Source organism: Gasterosteus aculeatus, chromosome 13 (genome assembly GCF_964276395.1).
Source record: "Gasterosteus aculeatus chromosome 13, fGasAcu3.hap1.1, whole genome shotgun sequence".
NCBI classification, from domain to species: Eukaryota; Metazoa; Chordata; class Actinopteri; order Perciformes; family Gasterosteidae; genus Gasterosteus; species Gasterosteus aculeatus.
In genome coordinates this window covers 3,978,229-3,996,853 of record NC_135701.1, presented here as the reverse complement: position 1 = coordinate 3,996,853, position 18,625 = coordinate 3,978,229, and the positions used below count along the sequence as shown (strand labels likewise).

The 18,625-nt window shown below is 44.8% G+C and overlaps 1 protein-coding gene across 3 annotated transcripts in view; it reads right to left on the bottom strand.

Annotated features, from left to right (window-relative positions):
• LOC120831134 (transducin-like enhancer protein 4) overlaps positions 1–16,837 on the bottom strand; it is a 30,813-nt gene extending 13,976 nt beyond the window's left edge. Inside the window, exons 1-8 of one of the 3 annotated variants that reach the window (XM_078087042.1) lie at positions 16,045–16,837; positions 15,539–15,624; positions 14,104–14,167; positions 13,935–13,979; positions 5,566–5,628; positions 3,121–3,195; positions 1,671–1,875; positions 332–348 (exon numbers count right to left, since the gene is read on the bottom strand). In XM_078087042.1, coding sequence (XP_077943168.1) covers positions 332–348; positions 1,671–1,875; positions 3,121–3,195; positions 5,566–5,628; positions 13,935–13,979; positions 14,104–14,167; positions 15,539–15,624; positions 16,045–16,089 — 600 coding nt within the window. In that variant the 5' untranslated portion in view covers positions 16,090–16,837. Of the gene's footprint in view, positions 1–331; positions 349–1,670; positions 1,876–3,120; positions 3,196–5,565; positions 5,629–13,934; positions 13,980–14,103; positions 14,168–15,538; positions 15,637–16,044 lie in introns of all 3 variants that reach the window. The other 2 variants (XM_078087040.1, XM_078087041.1) reach the window with 2 other exon arrangements.
• Positions 16,838–18,625: the final 1,788 nt, after the last annotated feature.

Here is an 18,625-nt window from a genome sequence, read left to right as displayed (position 1 = left end):
GAATCAATAAAGAACCGAACTACAGAGTACAGAGAGTAGCTGATCTTAATCTGCGAATAGAGTATTGATGAAACGACAGCGATCTCTTTTATTGACAAAGCTGTGATCCCTGGACGGCAGGTATCATAGATCATGTATATTTCATGTTCTCTGATATTATATAGAGACATTAGTCATCAACTACTGACGGGCATGTTACAAATGCAGATAAATGAAGGAGTCTGGTGGGGAATGTTGATGCTGGGACCAGAAACGGTGTCTCCTGATAAAAAATGAAAATAAAACTCAAGAAAAAATCAGTTTGTAAGAGAGAGTGAAAGGAAGGACTTACCTTGAGCGAGTCTCTGTCTGGGGAGGCGGAGGACAGGAGACAGAAGAATAGAGACTAATTAAGGTTTCATGTTTGAGTGAGGAGCGCAGTGATGACGGGCATCATTGATGCCAGTTAAGAGGTAGAAGTAAACACAGACGTTTCATGTTATTCTTGTCTGCAGCATGATTTGCCAAAATGACTCAGCCTTGCCAAAACAAAAAGGGCTTTCAGCATGAAATAGAACAAATCCATTTAAAAATACACATGTAGATCCCTCTCATTCCCTATATCCACTGGAGCTCAGCTAGGAGGAGTCGACCCTTCACTCAGGCCAGCGCCTACAGCACCGCCCGGCTCTCCTCCACGGACCCTCAGGCCATCGTTTCAGATGGTGGAGTCGGAGCTCGTCATGTTGGTGATCACACAGAGAGGTTGGTGCTGTTAGTAAAGTACGTTAGCACACCTGTAACCAGCGATAGCGCCTCTGTGCTCTCGTAAACTTCTTTATATGCTGCTGCAGCGTTTTAACGATCGTCACAGTGGAGGGGTCACTTGTGTAATTGGTATCGATTGTGCTTATAATGGAGGTAAGAATGCACTGCAGCTACAGGGGCAAGGATAAAAAATACAAAATAAACTCGCAGTCATGCTGCTGCAGAGTAATCAACATTGTCTCCGTCGTGCAGCCACACCGCGTTCTCTGTGCGCTGTAATTGCAATGCTCAAGCTCAAAGTCGGCTCGCAGAAGAATCAGCGGCGTTCTGCGAGCACGGAGGAGAAAGAGGCATCAAGGCTGCTTGTGTATCGCTCCTTGTCAGACCAATTAGAATGGCACAATGACAAATCAGTTCTGCTTTTCATTCAGACTACCAACGATTAAGCCAGTGGTATAAATCCATAACTGAATATTCCAAACATGTCAATTCGTATACGACCACTTCTTAAACAAAAGACAAAAGCTTCAGTGTTTCTGTTTATCAAAACACATTCAGTATCTGCACAAGAATGTTTTTTCGTTAATATGAATGTGTTATATTTGGGTTCTTTGTATTTTCTAAATCTCAGATAGACCAAATTGAACTTTAGTCTACTATATTGACTTTATGAAGACGTATAATCAGTCCGTGTGCAAGAGAGGACGCAGCAATCTAATTAAATTAATATTCAATATTCTCCTCCCTTCCCAGATACGGTAAAGCAGAATTAAATGCAATAGTCTAATTGGAAAATGGAAGAGGAAGTAACCAAATATAAACTTTGACACACAAAGAAGCTTGAACAGTGTTGCTTGAACACACACACACACACACACACACACACACACACACACACACACACACAGCAGGGCGGGCCTTACCTCTCGGGTGATCACCGCTGTTGTCAAGGAGCTTCCTCTCGTCTTTGAGCGGCAGCTGGTGGCTCAGGGCGGACGACAGGGCCAGGAGGCTGGCGGTGGTGCCGGCCCCGGGGACCAGGGGGGGCTGGAGGCCCGCCGGGTGAGGCGTGAGTGGGACGGGGATGGCGTGGCCGTGGGACAGGTGCTGAGCCTGGAGCTGCTGCTGCTGAACCGCACACAGAAGCAATGGGTTGGTGTTGGGCAACGCTTTGCATGCAAGAAGATGAGAATATTTTCAGGAGTCCTCACAAAGAAAGAAAGTATGTTAGAGGAAATACACCTCTCTTGAATTGAAAGACTTTTTAAAGGAAATGTGAATGTATATCTCAATATTGCATACAAATATATACGTTACAGTGAGAACCCCTTTCCATTGTTAAAACTCAACACATGATTTGTGCAAGAAGAATATTCATCCGTCAATCAACTAACTCCTCAGCGCTGTGGTGAACAAACTTGTGACACTGGTGTGTACTTGTCGGTGTAATAAAGCTTAGAAGCTTGCTGAAGAACTTGAAGCGTTGAATTCTCTTTAACTGGTAATAACGCAGAACTTTTTTCAGGCTTCTCGCTTCCTGGTTTTGGTACTTGGGTATCAACGGGTATCAAGACCTTTAAAACATAAAGATAGCAGGCAAAATACATATCCAAGTCCAGTGTGTGGACAGCAATCCTGGAAAGTTTTACTTCGATAGAGTGAAGCTGAACTTCTCTAGAGCGACACAACTGGATCTTCTGGATTTAAAAAAAAATCTGGCTCTTGTCCGATTTGCACGTCTATTTTTAATTGTCAGAGCCGATTGGATCCAACTAGTCCCACGTGGAGCGGAGCGACAGCTCCCTCAGATGCACCTACTGCCATGTCAAATTCATCGTAGGTCTAACGTTCGTTGTGTCGCCCAATGATTACGTCACTCAATGAGTTGTGGAGATGTGTGCGGAAAAAAAACAACAACAATTTGCTGCTGTTTACTCGTCATCCAGCTGATCAAGCTAGCGTTAGCTCGCTACTAACAGCAGTAAAGCAGTTAGCAAGACTAAGACACGTTTTTATTTACTCGCCTTTTTTGGACGATTCATTTTTTCATGTATATTTTTTGTGCTTTGTCCCATATTGGTTATTTTTTTTAAATACATTTTTATGTGTTGTACTTTTTAATGCCATTTTAAAAAGTTCTGCACTTTTTTTACAATGTGAATTTGCAGTTCTGTTTTATAATAAAGTTAATATAAAATAATTGTTAGTTGCACCCGTATTCATCACTATTGCTGCAACTAAGTGGTGCAGTCAGCAGTTAGTTTGGCTCAAGTTCTCATCCAGACTCATCTCTGTAGAACATGTATCTCTGTTCCGCCTTAAAGCTATTCCTATTACAGCGTGTGCATGTGTGTGTGCGCGTAGTACACCCACTCCTATGATGGCGTTGAGTTCAGCCATGGTGACCTGCTTGGCCCGCTCCACCGCCTGCACCACCTGCTGCTGATGCTGCGAGAGAGACAGACAGGGAAGATCTGAGTGAGCGGGACATTGCAGCAGGAACTGAGACGGAGAGAAAAAACTGGCTGCTGTATTGGGACAACCAGGTCTTTAAAAGGGACGGTTCTGATGATTGCGACCTCTACCAGCAACAAGGACACGTATCAACGATTCTCTGGTAAAAACAACTTTACAGGTCAAGTTATCGCTGCTCTTTATTTTAGGAAAACCAGTATGTTCAGTAGACTCACGAATAAAATGTTTTTGCGTGTAAACTGGTCAAGTGTGACTTTTACAGGTCAGTTGATTCCGTCTTCAGGGAGCAGAATTTGAAAACTCATGTCCAAGATGAACTAATACAAACATCCTGATGCAAACTCCCATGATATCTCACAGAGAAACCAAATGTGTGAGCCTTTAATAACGTATGTGCTATAGTTGACATCAGCGACTTCCCTCAAACCAAATGCCATAACTGTGCACTTTATGCAGCTGGCCTGCGAGTTGTCGGAGTGGCGTAGTTGATTAAAAAAACCTCACGGGGAGAAAACCGCCATATTTGTGGAGACGGAGACGGATCCCCAGACGGAGACAGACAGGCTATGAGGGCAAAGTCATCCAAAGGTTGCGGAGAGAGACAGATCCAGACGGTGAGGGAGGGAAGCCAAGATTCAGTCGGGGAAGTGCTAAACATCAAAGCAGGGCAGAGAAGAAAGAGCTTATCCGCTGTGGAAATGAAGCTGACCGGCGGGTTCAGCGTCACCTCTGAACGACCAGTCTGACCCTCTGAACGCGACTCGCACACATGAAAAGATCCATCGCTCTGCTGGATATTGGGCTCTAAAGCAAAATGATCAATGATCCTTATAATTACAGACATGGGACAAACAATTTACTTTGACATTTCAGCCAGATCAGATGCTTAAGATTTAATCCAATCATTTATGTTACAGAAATGATACTCGATGGAGCGACTGCCGCTTTGATCGCTGCCTCAAAGTATTTGCAATAGTTAAGGGAGATGATGCAAAAAGCAAATCTAGAATTACGTACGTCTCCTGCAACCAGTCAAGTCACACTTTACATTCATGTCTGACTCACTGCTTCATTTCATCGTATTCGACATCCGTGTGAAAATGTCATCACTAGAATTCTTTAAGTTATGGCCAAGAAAGATGTTTTGTAAGGTACCCGTACCTTTGCCTATCCAACTCTAGTCACCATTTACTCGTCCAAGTGGACATTTGTGCTAAAATTCCCTCAAACTGCTCCTGAAATATTGCCCTTCGATGACCGTATTCTGATTTGTGCCAAATTTGCACAAGTTTGCTCGAGGCAAAGATAAAGATCACTGAACGCCATCACAACACGACTCTAAACATCGGCGGTTCTCTGTGACCAACATACACAGTAGAAGTATTACAGAAATATTAATAATGCAGAAATATGAATTAGATCCCTTCAGGAACTGTCACATCTAATAAAACAATCAAATTCATCACATCAGGGTGGCCAAATTGTGCTGGATATCAAAGCTGGGGTCGTTCAAATTATAATACTAAAATATAGCTTTTTTTACAAATAAATGTCTTGCACTGATACCTATATTGTCTGTGGCTGATTGGGCCAATATGGGAAATTGGATACTATTATAATAAATAACTATTATTATAATAAATAACAACTCAGTACATTCATACCTATGTAATCATCATCGTTCAAGGAAATAGGGTAGACGTTTTGCGTCAAAGAACAACATCAGTCAGTTTACTGATCTATAACACCATGAGGTTTGTTTGCACGTTTGAAAGAAACAAAGCGGTAAAAAGCCGCCACGTCCCCCCTGCCTGTGGAGCCGCACCGCCGTCTAATGCCATTATTCCTAATCCACCCTAAACCCTCCTAAACCATGGCTAATCTGGAGGAGAGGTTTTCGGAGTCCACACTTGCTCCTTCCTGCTGTTCCCACCCCTCAGCACACACACACACACACACACGCACACACTTTCAACTCCTCCAGAGACAGGATTTACCAGCTAAAAAAACACGCCTAAAGGTTTCATATTAAACACACTGTGTGAAACACAACTCCTACTCCCACCACCTGTTTATTTGATGTGCATGCAGGTGGACGCACACAGACACACACACACACACACACACAGGCTCCTGCATATGTTTGTGGGAGACATTTAATAAATTCAGAGCATATCTGCCTGTCCCAAGCAGAAGGGATTAGCCGAGGATAATCTGTGTGAGTGTGTGTCCATATCTGTCGGTTTGTCCTCCCAATTCACTGCACACTTTTCCGTTGCTCTGTCTCTCGCCCACCACGTCTTACATCACAGCTATGGGCGTGTGTTTTTGATTCGGTCTTACCTCCTGAGAGAGGAAGGGGATGACTTGGGCGCAGATCGCGTTCAGCCGCTTGACAATCTCCGCCTGCAAGACAGTGAGGTGGGCGCAGACAAGACAAAAAGTCTTTAAAAATTCACCGAAGGGCCGAAGAGTTGGAGGCTTCCTCCTCAGACGACCGAAAAAGTATGCTCACTCAAGACAAGTGCAGCGCATGTTAAATTAAAGTAACGCCCACGGGTGAAACGTGAGTCATTTGATGCATTCTCAGTTGTTGAGCTGTAAGAAACGGTTTCTACGGAATGTAGACGTATCTTTGCATGTTAGTTAGATTGTGAGGAAAGTCCATGGGTTAAGATTAAGAAAAGGCCTTTTTAAACACTTTGAGATCACATCCTCCTTGTTTTAACATTTTTAACAATATATTTCCCAAAAAATACAACACCATGTACCGACCGGTTCCAACAATTAATGTCATGACATCCATCCATCAATCATCACTCAATCATCCATTCAACAGTCATTCTGCAAAAAAATGTATTGTTTTATCTGTTGTTTTCACCACAACTCTTTGTGCACATTAAACTGAAATATTTGAGGCAAAAATCCATGTAGCATCAGCTTGTAGATTTTGGCCTCAACCAACCAGGTTCAAGGCAGAAAACTTTATCCGTCTTTTCAACCTCAACCAAGACCACAAAGACCTGATCCTCTCCTTCCGTTCTTACCATAGAGGGCAAGGGGCGTCCCCCACCATGAGGGACGAAAGAAAGAGGAAAATATATACATTTTTGATTAGCTTTTGTTGTTTATTATATTAAAAATACATTTTACAAATAGTCAATATTTGTATTTTTGATACGTGGATTATATACCCGGTATATAATCGGGGATTAAACAACGCCGACCGTCAGGCGCCTCTAGCAGCGTCACCGCTGCAGCAGCAGCAGGTAACTCCGCTCTGCAGACCCCTCAGGCCTCGCCAGCACCAAACTCACCATCACAGTAACAATTGCCAAGTTTATCTGTAAAGACATGCGACCCTACAGTGTGGTTGAAAATCTAGGGTTCTGTGAATTGATCCAAACATTGTGTCATTATTGTGTAATGTTTACATTGAAAATGTCACTTGATTAAAATAAAAGGTTCATACATTTGCCATTAATTGTTGTTTGCTTGTTTATAATATCCATAATTAATTTAAACCTGATTTCCTTACTAGAAACAACAGGAAACTCAGAAACTTTGCCTGCACTGTCCAGTAAAGTTACTGAATCGATTTCAAGTCACTCAATCGAATCAAATCGTTCTAAATGAACCCAGATCGTCCATGAATCGAATCGGCAACCATGAATCGTGATTCCAATCGAATCGTTGTTAAAATGAATCGTTACACGCCTAATGTATATATATATATTCATACTGAACTGTTTGAATAATATGTCCTTATTATGTTAAATATTTAACATTTATTCCAAAAGTTTAACTGCAAACTAATAATGCGTGTTTGATACCGTTTGCATGGAATGTTGGGATGTTGATACTGAAAGTGATTGACTGGCCCTACCAAAAAAATAATCCACCAGCCGCCACTAGATTTTAAACAGTATACATTTGATTTGATTGCAAACTCTGCTCATTGGCTACAAAAATACAGATTACCAAACTCGAGAACAGCAGATCAACCACACACCACGATGACGAAGACCACCACCATTTAATTGAAAATAAAAACACAGGATTTTGTCACCTTGAGAATTTGGAGGATTTTGGAAGAAAAGAGTGCGCACTTTTTTGAAAAGCGTAATATTTTTGTCATTTTATTTATGATATTACTGCTTAAAAAAGCCATCACGGGCTGAGTTTGTTCCTCCAATTCGAAGACGATGTCACGGGCTCGTTCCACGTATACAACCTTGACAGAGGTGATCTCAGGCATCGGTAGAAACAGAAGCCACCCTGGAGGCCATGAGAGCAAACCTTCAGACGCCCACCCGCCGATACAAACCCGTAATAATCTGCGCCAGGAAGGTTATGGCAGGAAGGTACACATAAACACCACCGCGCTCACACGCAGCAACACCCCTCCACAGCCTTCTCTGTATTCATCAGATGGTTTTACGCAACCCGAGGGGCGGCTTTTAAAGATTAGACAGCTCTCTCTCCACATCAGCTAAGATTTATTTTTCTCCTTTTTTTTACAGGAAATTGTCTGATCTACTGTCCCAAAGGGAGTGATAGCAGTGCAACTGAAATCCAAACTCAAACACAGGAAAAAAGATAGACTACAGAACCACATACTAAGCAGCGTTTGTTTTGTTAGAATAAATATAACTATATAACAGAAAGTCCCTGTAGACAAGGTGGTCAGAGAACTCTCCCGCGCTCCAGATTTTACAAAAAATGTTACTTTTTCATTTTCATTATAATGATAGTAAACACTTGCCGTGTTCTGACTTGACTATTGAAAATCCATCGGCAAAGCCAAAACAACAGGATGCAAACAGTGCTGCAACTACCGCTAGCCACAGGACGGAAGTCTGAACAAACAAGTCCAAAGCCAGGTCAGGAAAAGCAGCAAAGAAGCAGAAAAGCCATAAGCACCATTGACAATCTCGCTGGGAGTGAGTGGAAATTGGCAGGTTACAAGTTGTCAGGTTGCAGGATACTGCAGAGCTGATGAGGCAAAGCGGTACGGTGACAGGGACGGGAAATGGGTAGCGAAGTGGTAATGAGTGGGCCAGAGACGGGACGGAAGCTTAAAGGAGGCAGAATGGGGAAGTACAAACTTCTGAGGGAGCCACCGCGACACCGTAAAACAAGATACGGGAAAGTTGTACTCAGTAAAGTAAATCTCCGCCAGCCGTGTCTGCAATGATCACTGCTGTATCGGGTTGAATTAATCAACCAAACCGCCTGCCTGCGTCGCAGCGGCTGAATGGCGGCAGTGTGCTCGGCCGTGTGCGCGCTGCTAGTTCCATCAATCGTTAGAGGTTAGCAAAATAAACACTGAGCAACAGTCTGCAAACGGCTTTGTGTCCCCATGGTGCCTTGCAATCGAAGGATGGCGGTCGGGAGGCAAAGTGTGTGAACTGCTCGTTCTGTTTAGTGTGTTATTTGGAAAGGCATGGATCTGCAAGAACTACGAGCGATGGAGGTGGGCTGTTTCTACAGGAACCGAAGACTGCGTTGAGTGGATTGTCGAGAGGAAATCTCCAAGCCTCGACGGGATCAGACTGAAAGTAATTCTGCGCCTTGGGGACCTCCTTCGGCCAGCGCTACATTAAGCTCCATCAATTTTCTGTCACTCTACTAATCAATAAATCATTTCTGGGAGTACACTGGAGATCTCCATGACACCAGCTTTCAGAGAGTACATGTCAAAGTACCTTAAGTTAAGAAGAACTGTATTTTCAATAAATGCAAAGGAAAATACTTTTACAGAGCAATTCCAGCTGCAGTGTATTAGTGTGTTTTTAGATCAGCAGAAAGTTCTGATTTATTTCTCTCTGCAGAGACAAAAGACCTGTGCTCGGCACTGATTAAGTTTTTACCATTTAGACTAGAAGATTAGTCAGAGCCAAACCAAACGTAACAGCAGAAGCATGAATTCAATCTGCTGACATTTGAGGGGGGAATGCTCTGAATAGTTCCACCGTTAGCTTCACAATTCAACTATTCGCCAGTTCTCTAGTTTTGTTAATGAGACTTGTAAAGACTTCCAAGGCAATGGACACACACGCGATGCCTGAGAATCAGTCGGGAGTCATTATTGCGTTTACCTGTGATTAACAAAGTCCTGCACACCTAAAACACGGACATTTTCCTTTAATATTTAACGTTTATCCAGGGAAGACTGGCTGTGCACACATGCCCTTTTACAGCTTGGTTCAGTTTAACACACACTGTCTCCCCAGTGCCCAGTACATATTAGCCTCTGGGAAACTCCCCCGTAGTTGTTGGTTAGTGCATTGCTCAAGGGTACCTTAGTTAGGTGTGTGTGTGGAGAGCAAACGGCCATGAACAAAATATTTGTCCCTTAAGAACTGAATGACTGAAAAAAAGCATCTAGCATGAGGAATTAGATGTTCAAGGACACAATGAATGGTTGGCAGTATCACTATTGATTTTCAAGTATTTGAGGGAGGAATTGTAAACTTCTATTGGAGAGGTTTGAGCAAGTCCACCTGCGGCATCATTTTGAAAACGCCAAAAACGTGACACCTACGCTCGCTTGGAAACTAGCAGTATGGGTCACGGCTTTTGATGGATTTGCCATTTATCAGACCGCAGATGAGACAAGAATTACATCCCCGCGGCCCCTCGGCCTCACTCCCCACCGCTGGGAGACGACGTTGCCGAGAGGAGGGAGGACATGGTCTCCTGAGGCTGCAGGCTGGAATGCAGCGGCCTGCTCGCCTCTGTTCTCTGGCTGTTCTGTAACCAGAGTAACTTTAGCATGGAAGCACGGTGGAGTTAACAAGCTAACCAGCTAGCAGCTAAATGAGTAATTGCTTTGTCAACGTGTCATTAACGCCGATTCCCATTCGCTGGTGTCATGTGATGAGCGCTTTGTGTAAAATCCACAGAAAGGAGAGCAGGCTTGTGCTTTGTTTGTAAGGCCACACAGTGGTAGCAAATAGGCTCCAACCGAAGTAAAGCTGCGGATCTCACAACAACTACAACCAACAACCTGAACCGCCGATCGATTCTTGTTGAAGAGGTGAACCTGAGACGTTGGCACGGAAAAGGAAACAAAAGTGGTGGAGCAGAAAAAAGGAAATGGAGACGCTTTTTGCCCCCGCCAGGCAACACAACCAATTTCAGGTGACATTTTAACATCAATGCCCGACCAGTGTGACTGTGGACCGGAGTGCATGGGAAGTCATCCGGTTTGGCCAACCACGTCTGCCAATACAAACAGCAAAAGCGAAAATGCAGGGCCACTTTTCCTTTTTTTTAAGTGTCCTGTGGATTGTGTAAACCTAGAGATTTTGTTGTTTTTGTTGTTGTTCTGCAGCTGGCAGGCCTCGACTTCGACCCGAACCTGTCAAACGCCTCGACAGCAGATAAATAACGAGAAACGACTTGCCGGAGAGAGTCCTCTAAGGTGAGGACTCAAACTCGGGTCGATCCAGCGAGCTTATTGCCAGATTAGAAGACTCCGCGGTCACATAAAGCGGAGCAACCTCAGAGGCAAGATCATTTGCGCTGAATTTATCTTTGACCCTCTCTGTGTGAGTCGCCCAGAGAAACGTTCCTCCAGCTAAAAAAGCAAGTGGGGGGTGAATCAGGCAGCAGGCAGCGTGTGGGTAACATCAAACTTATTCGGCCCCTGGTGATCGGATCAGAAACATGCACCGACTGCCTGACTTACATGGACAGTTACAAGGGCTGTACTACCGGATATGCTTTCATCGTCTACCTGAGAGCACCTACTTGCCATATTGTAGCTAGAACAGCACAAAATAAGACCCTAGCAATAACCACTTATTTCCAGAGATATTGCACAAAAACATGAAGGAAAACAGCCTAAAATACTCCTAATAGCAAAGGAATTAGATTAGGCAGGAGCCCCAGAGTCAGATTGGGTCCGAAAGAAGATCAAATGTCCATCTCCCCTTTGGAGCATTGTAAGCACCGCATCAGCACCACTTTCCACCACCAGCTAATACACCTAATGGACCCCACCATATAAAGGCTGTATTCCCTTGTGAGTGTGAATGTGTGTGAGTTAAAGACACAAGCGGATCGGTGGGTCGGACAGGGAGGATTAGACAAAGGGCGCCATACGGAGTTAGTGCTTCGTGTAAATGATGCAGTTGTTTTTTGCACCTTATCAAAAAGGTCCACCAGCACCCGTGTCTTTATGCTAAGCTAAGCTAACTGGCTGCTGGCCATAACTTCATACTTAGCAGAGGGATACAAGTGGTTGTGGTCTAACTGTCATCCAACTACCTTCCATCCCTTGCTTAGATTAATTCTGACCATTTTTGTCGGATCCCAAACCCCAGGTTGAGGTCCCAACTTTACCTGACACACACAGAAGGATAACCTGATCTGAAGATTTCTAAATCAAAAAGTGATGGATTTGTATTTGTAAACCATCAGAAAATATGAACATCTTTTTTAAATGGTATTTTCTGTCATTTAAAAAAAGTTAAGACGCGCTATGTTCTTCTAAATGCATTTTCCGGGACATTACGTGACCCAAATCCTCAACAATAAAAGAATGTCCCTCTCTGCTGCCGTTTAACGAGTTGTCAGTCCTCATTGAAAACGCTGCCAGTCTTCTGCATCAAAAGGCCTCATTACTTCCTTCTCTCGCGCTCTCCCTCCCCGTCCCCTCGCTTGCTTTATTTCTTTGTTGGGCCCCGCTAATTTGCAATTGATTAGCTGTCCTCTTGCGGCTCTCGGACCCTTTCCCCCGCCTGGCCGTCCTCTCCTCCATCTAGGAGTCAATTTGTCTTTAACGAGGGGCAGCGGGGCCCTCTTGTGTAAATAACACGGGGAAGAGCCGAACAATTAAAAAAAAATACATCAATGTGGCCTATTAGCCTCGGAAAATGCTAAGCAAGCAATATTAACAATCCGCCTCATCCTCCACTCAACGAGCCAGGCGCGGCGCATCCGCAACAGACACACCCGAAGTACCGGTGCACACAACACATCCTGCACATCAAACTCGCTTGCTTCCAAACCTCACACACACACACACACACACACACACACACACACCGCTGGCAGAAATAAGGGATGCTCTCTCCAAAACGGCTCCCTGACAGAAATCATTGGACACCACGAGGAGCCACAGGCCATATTTCACCTCTTTTATATTTGTTCTCCCCTTCCCCCCAACAACACACACACACACACACACACACACACACACACACAGGAACACAAACACACAGAAGGATTTATAGAAGACAACCCCACATGTATGATCACACAGGTCTGATTAGTGTGCCGGTAAAAGGTTGCATGTGTGTGCGATTTTCACACACACACACACACACACACTCAAAACAGAAGATCCCGCAAAGACAAAAACACACACGAGAAAAAGGTTTCCCACAGATTAACGCACAGTACGAGCACGAATACACAAAGGCAGACACACACAACTAAATAAACAATCATAGGGAGCGTGCACACAAATGCACACACACACTACAGTCAGCAAACATGTTCGATGTGATGTTACATACAGGCTGGTTTACCGGTTCCCTGAAACACGGTGAACATACAGTACAGATACACAGACACGCCGGAGCAAAGGCAGAGCATTTATCACCTGCTCGCACACACACACACACACACCATTTCTGGGGATATGAGCACGTAGCTGGTTTACCAGCCATGTAGCCTGGCAGCTCATGTGCAGTTAACACAGACATTTTTGCTAATGACCCACGGCGGTGAAAAAAAAAAAGAGGCGAGAGGTAATGTGAAGGCTCGTTGAAGTCCATATTTCTCATTCAATTTAGCTGATGAAATCATTATTCATGCTTGGAATTACTTTTACTGCTTTTCTTTTTTTTTAACCCCGTAAACCACATAGATTATGAAATTTCCTGGGTGTGCCTTTTTCCCCACTGCATTTAAGTCACAGCCGAGCAAACCGTTTTGGGCGATATTTGAAAAAATAAAAAGGTGGTTTGATATATCTGGCCGCTGTGCTGAAGGTATTTCCAGAATCTTCCCAAATGCTTTTAACCCTCTGGATTCAAAGAATAAAGATTCTGTGTGTCGCTCTTTTTACCATGTTATTCCAAGACGGTTTAGGGAGCCAGAAATGACTCTTCTATTAAAACAAGAGCCAATATGAATGCAATATTGTGTATGAAAAGAAACTGATATTTCTTTCATTTTGGTTCACATTGTACATGTTAATGCAAAGAGTCCTTTCAGGCTACAGTCTGTGAACAGAGCAGTTTGTTAAAATAAAGATTTCACCATACAACAAAAAGACTTAAGACTTGTTTAAATATGTAAAAGAAACATCTGATAGTTTCAATGGTTCAAGCGAAATACAGACACAAATAGAAAGAGGAGTTGAATAAACATGTTTTTTGTTTTTTGTCCTTTCCATTGGGGCTGATAGAAGACGTGTTCTTTGTCCGTACAGCATCGGCTCCACAGTTTGTACGAAAAGTGGGGCCTCATAAAACACGGTGGGACATTTTAAAACCTGAGATACTTCAGGTTTGTTTTTATTCCAAACTGACTGCAGATTGGCCTTTCTAGCAAATGAACCTCGTAGCCCCAGCAGCGATCAATAAATCATCTCCAACTCCACAGACCAGTATAAATATTTTACAAATCTGCAGCAACTACAGATTTCAAAATGTGGTTCTCGGTTTTGTAAGTAATAAAGGAACATTTCTTACCTGCTTGTGCATCTCGATGTTAAGTCCGTACGACATTTCGTAGTACTGAAAAAAAAAAAGATGAAAGCAAGCTGAGGTGAAACCAACGTGTTGCTTTTTTAGAACAAAGCTAAAAATACTGATGGGTCCACACACACACACACACACACACAGACGCACTGAAACTCACCATGACATAGTGTCTCTGCATCTCGGTTTTCTCACTGGCCAGTTTCTCACACTCCAATTTCAGACTGTGGGGCAGAGGGAAAATGGAACATTTGTGTCAATCAAATGAAGATACTCGGGACAAAAATGATTTCTCACCCGAAAACAAATTTACAAAACCTGAGCCGGAAGGTGACTACATCCTGTGGCTTTAAATTTCCATTTTGAAACTTTTGGAGTGCAGGAAAAACACTCCGAACAGACAGAGACACTTACTCAGCAGCGCAGTAGTTAATGGAGTAGTTACAGGATCAATAAACGGCCGCGCGGACCTCATCGTGTATTCTTTACAGTGTGAGCGGATACCCAAACTGCACCGTTGACAAAAAGGTGATCATGTAATCAGGATGCATTTTACAACTGTGGTTAGACAGAAGCTTAACCGTTTCTGTTAATGGAAAAAAAAAATCACAACAGCAAGCTCATACAGCTAATTGCTGCACACGTCAGGGTGCTGAGCGCAGAACAAACAGAGAAACTTCACGTGTAACAGAATCCAGGGAGGATTTCTGGCAAAGAGATTCAGATTCTTGATTACTTTGAGGTGAAGCTCGTTGGAGCTTGACGGGCTGCGTTTCCCAGCAGGTCGGGCTTGTACTCAGCTAGCACACATCTCCAGTGAATGTCAATACGGTAGATTGGATAACTTTCACAAATGTTTCATAACTTATAGGGAGAGTGGGGCCTTGATCTTCCTGGTGGATGTCTACCTCAAACAGAGAATATTTTGTTCCTCAGTCACATTCACGTTCAAAGATCAGTTTTTTGTCGCTTCTCATGCTGTCGCATCGTGACTTCTGCTTGGTACAGTTTGACCGGAAGTACAGCACCACGGAAATGATCCTCTGCCTCATGATGTGGATGCTTCACTCCCGCGAGCTGGGAATAAGTCGTTGATTGGCATGTCACAAATAAGGCTTCCCTCTCGTGTCCCCAGTCCAGACAGTCAAACGGAAAGTCCCAAGAGAACCCCGATAAAAAGGCTCGAGTCCAGACTGACAAGTCCCAAGTCCTTCATTTGGAGTTCAGTGCTAAACAAGCCATAATGTTCTTCACCAAATATCATGGGCTGAGTAGTGTTAGCGTTTATCCTGAAATTGAATTGATTTGTGACATACTTGGTAACCTTTGGGCTTTGAGGAAAGGTATTAAGCTGCAACTCTTTGATTTTGACTCACATCCACAGTCCACACCGCTCAGTTGATAATAATAGTCTACGACTACAACCGACCATCTTTTTCATCATGAATTAAATTACTGATCATTTTCTCAATTAATCATCTGAAAATGCATACTGTCACTCTTCAGCACCCATGCAAAGCTGGACCCTTGTGATAACATCTGTATCGGTGTTTTGCAGATGAGCAGCTGTTTCCTTGGCCATCCAAACCTCTCACCTGTGATACTGGGCTTGCAGGAAGTGGAACTCCTCCTTGATCCGGTCGCAGGACTCGGTGACAGTGAACTTTAGCGGCTGTCCCGGCTGGTGGGGAACCTCACCCCAAAGGCGAAAGGCGCGTCGGTAGGGAGGGAGGAGAGGGGGGGAGAGAGAGAGGAACAACTGAGCCACAAAAGTTCAATGTCACAACACACAAACACACACAGACAAGACTGTAATGGACAATGGGCCTCTGTGATACGGGTGGCCTTTCGGTTTCACTCAGTCTCCTTACACGTTTGCCCACGCACACGCGCGCGCACGCACACACACACACACGCACACACACGCACGCACACACACACACACACAGCTGCAGCGGTTTGACAATGAGTGCAATTGTCCGTGCGAGCGCGCAGTGGCACGAGAAACTTGGATCTTAACTCATTACGCGCCAAGCGTGCGGCTGTTAATGCGCGCAGATTTGGACGCACCGCTTCAGCCGATGGCGCTCTCTGTACTTACCGGATGCCGGGCCGGGGGGTACATCTTGCTCAGATCTCGTATCATTTAAAAAAGCGGAGCAAAGTGGATCCACATACACGTGGGAAACAAAACGTGCGTGCACTGATCCTTCTCTCTTCTCGTGCGTAAACAAAGGATGTGTCAGTGACCGGTGCGAGGCGCGTGGGTCCCGTGAAGAGTGGAAATATCCTCGGACCTCTGGCCGGCACTCATTCTGTTCCGACAGTAGAGCAAAAGTTTATTCGGAGGAAGAGTTGACTCAGCCCCAAATCTCCAGCGCGCGATTCTGCGCGCACAAAACTGACCGATTCCCCCCCTAAACTACAACGAAATCCTCTATTTCCTCTGATTGTATCTACAAAGCAGCGACTTTTGACTCATCGTGACGTGGGCTTCTTCCACGGCGTGCCGTCGCCACGCGGCGCATCGGTTCATGTCTCCGCAGAACCCGCGTTCATGTTCCACATCCCGGCCCGACCGCTGCGTCCTCTGGAGAACCGGCTGCGTCCTCTGGAGAACCGGCTGCGTCCTCTGGAGAACCGGCTGCGTCCTCTGGAGCTGCGCAGTCAAATTCAGAGGCGCGAGCGCAATTTACACGTTCACACCAATTACGAGAGCCCGCGTTGCGACGTCGGGACGTGTAGTTGAATTCTTATAAATCAATGACGAGCACTACAGATGAGCGTCCGCTGCGAAGAACTACAACTTCCCTCCACCACCCAAAAAGCCAATGGCGCACTGAGGGAGGGAGGAGCGACCATTACAGACGACCAATGTCAACGGATGAGTGCGCACTGAGCTCCATCCTCGCGCCAATCATCAATGTGTCGTCCAATCGCCTCCAACTGGGTGCAATCCAGGCAGACTCCCCACGTGGGGCCCCCGGTCTGGATGTCACGGGGATTAATCTGCCAACTATCTGTTGATTCGAGTGTTATTTTTTTCCACAAAGGCTGAAGATAGAAGCGAACGCAGGTCGAGGTGTCTAATGTTCTTCTTTTTTTTTTATTTAATCGCAAATAAACAGTTCGACATTAGTTCCCCGGATTGTACCCCTCCGGCTGCTTGTAGATTATATAAAATATGTGAAAGGTCATAAGGTCATACATTTCAATTAGAACTATGATTAGTACAAAGATCAGTTGGATCAAAGCTTAAAGGTGCAGTCCATCCCCACGTCTCTCTCCTTGTTCAACAAACCCCACAAAATGACCTGTTTCCAGAAATCATGACCTGGTTATAAAAGTTAGAATTCTACAGTGTAGACACACACATCAAATATTAATCAATTGAAGGTACAAAACATTAGCATTTCTCATTTTCTTAGAGCAAGACATTATGATGCAACATTTGAGAGTATGTCATATATTCATTATCAGATTGTGATGCATTAAGGTTTGCATCACGCAGAGTTTATCTATTTTCTACTCAGCTGGTTGGCTGTGGAATTCCCATTCCTCCGTTTAGTTAAGTCTAATCTTATGTTATAATGAGGGTACCCAAATGTATTTGTTTATTGTATTAACAAAAATGCTAAAGGACTGTAACTAAAGTTAGGAATAAAATGTCAAATTCTATTGGAGTATGAAGCAGAAAAGGAGAAAAATCATAAACATATTGATAACTAGACTCTCTTTCTCTGTGTTTCTCTTTCTCTCTCTCTCTCTCTCTCTCACACACACACACACACACACACACATGTGGGTGGAGGAAACGACTGCTGGGGGTCAGCTGCTTGGCTTAACACACCGTAGTCAGAACGCTACACCAACCAACTGCGTCCACTACCAATCTGCTGCATCAAGCCTTACGTTCCTTCTCTGCCTCTCTGATCTCCTCTGGCGGCTGACGTTTTCTGCCTGTGTGCCTGATAAAAGCCGCCGCGTGACAAAGGGCACGACTTCATCCTGGTTCCACTCAAACACCCGCGGGCAGACAAACGGGTATTCACGACACGACACCCCGATCCATCTCTGTCCGTCCGTCCGCTTCTGTCCATCTGTCCTCCATGTCGTCCCTGCCGCTCCCCCACATACATACACGTGGCGTGTGCACACATAGCCGGCGCCTCAGCCATTCAAATACACACCTCCATCTACCGCACATACAAACTAATATCTCAGGTAAGCACAGGGGCCTAAAGTGACCTGCTGTCGTCTGCGTGAATCCACTAAGGCTCGGAAAAGGTAATATCAAGCCCCCCCCCCCCCCCCCCCCCAGTCCCTCCTCCAAGGGCTTGAGCTATGATGTGGAGGCGCGGGGAGGGGGACGGGGGGAGGAATAAACAGATTTATTTGCCTGCGCCCCTCTCTGATTATTTTGCCCCTGCCTTTTGTTCCAGACCTTATGAAACCCAAATGTCAAGTGAGGCGAGGGGCTTCATATCGAGGCCTGTCAATCACATCCCTTCGCGCACCTGAAGCCCCGACGCCGGATTATTGGCTTCAACATGAGGGCCGGCCGCCTCCGCTGCCAGCCTCAGGCGATGCGACGGCCAACTTGGTATTTCTTTTTTTTTTCTAAAGAGGAACTTCATTTGGCAGCTGATGCCCTGGGAAGATTGCACAGGGGCCGATTCCGA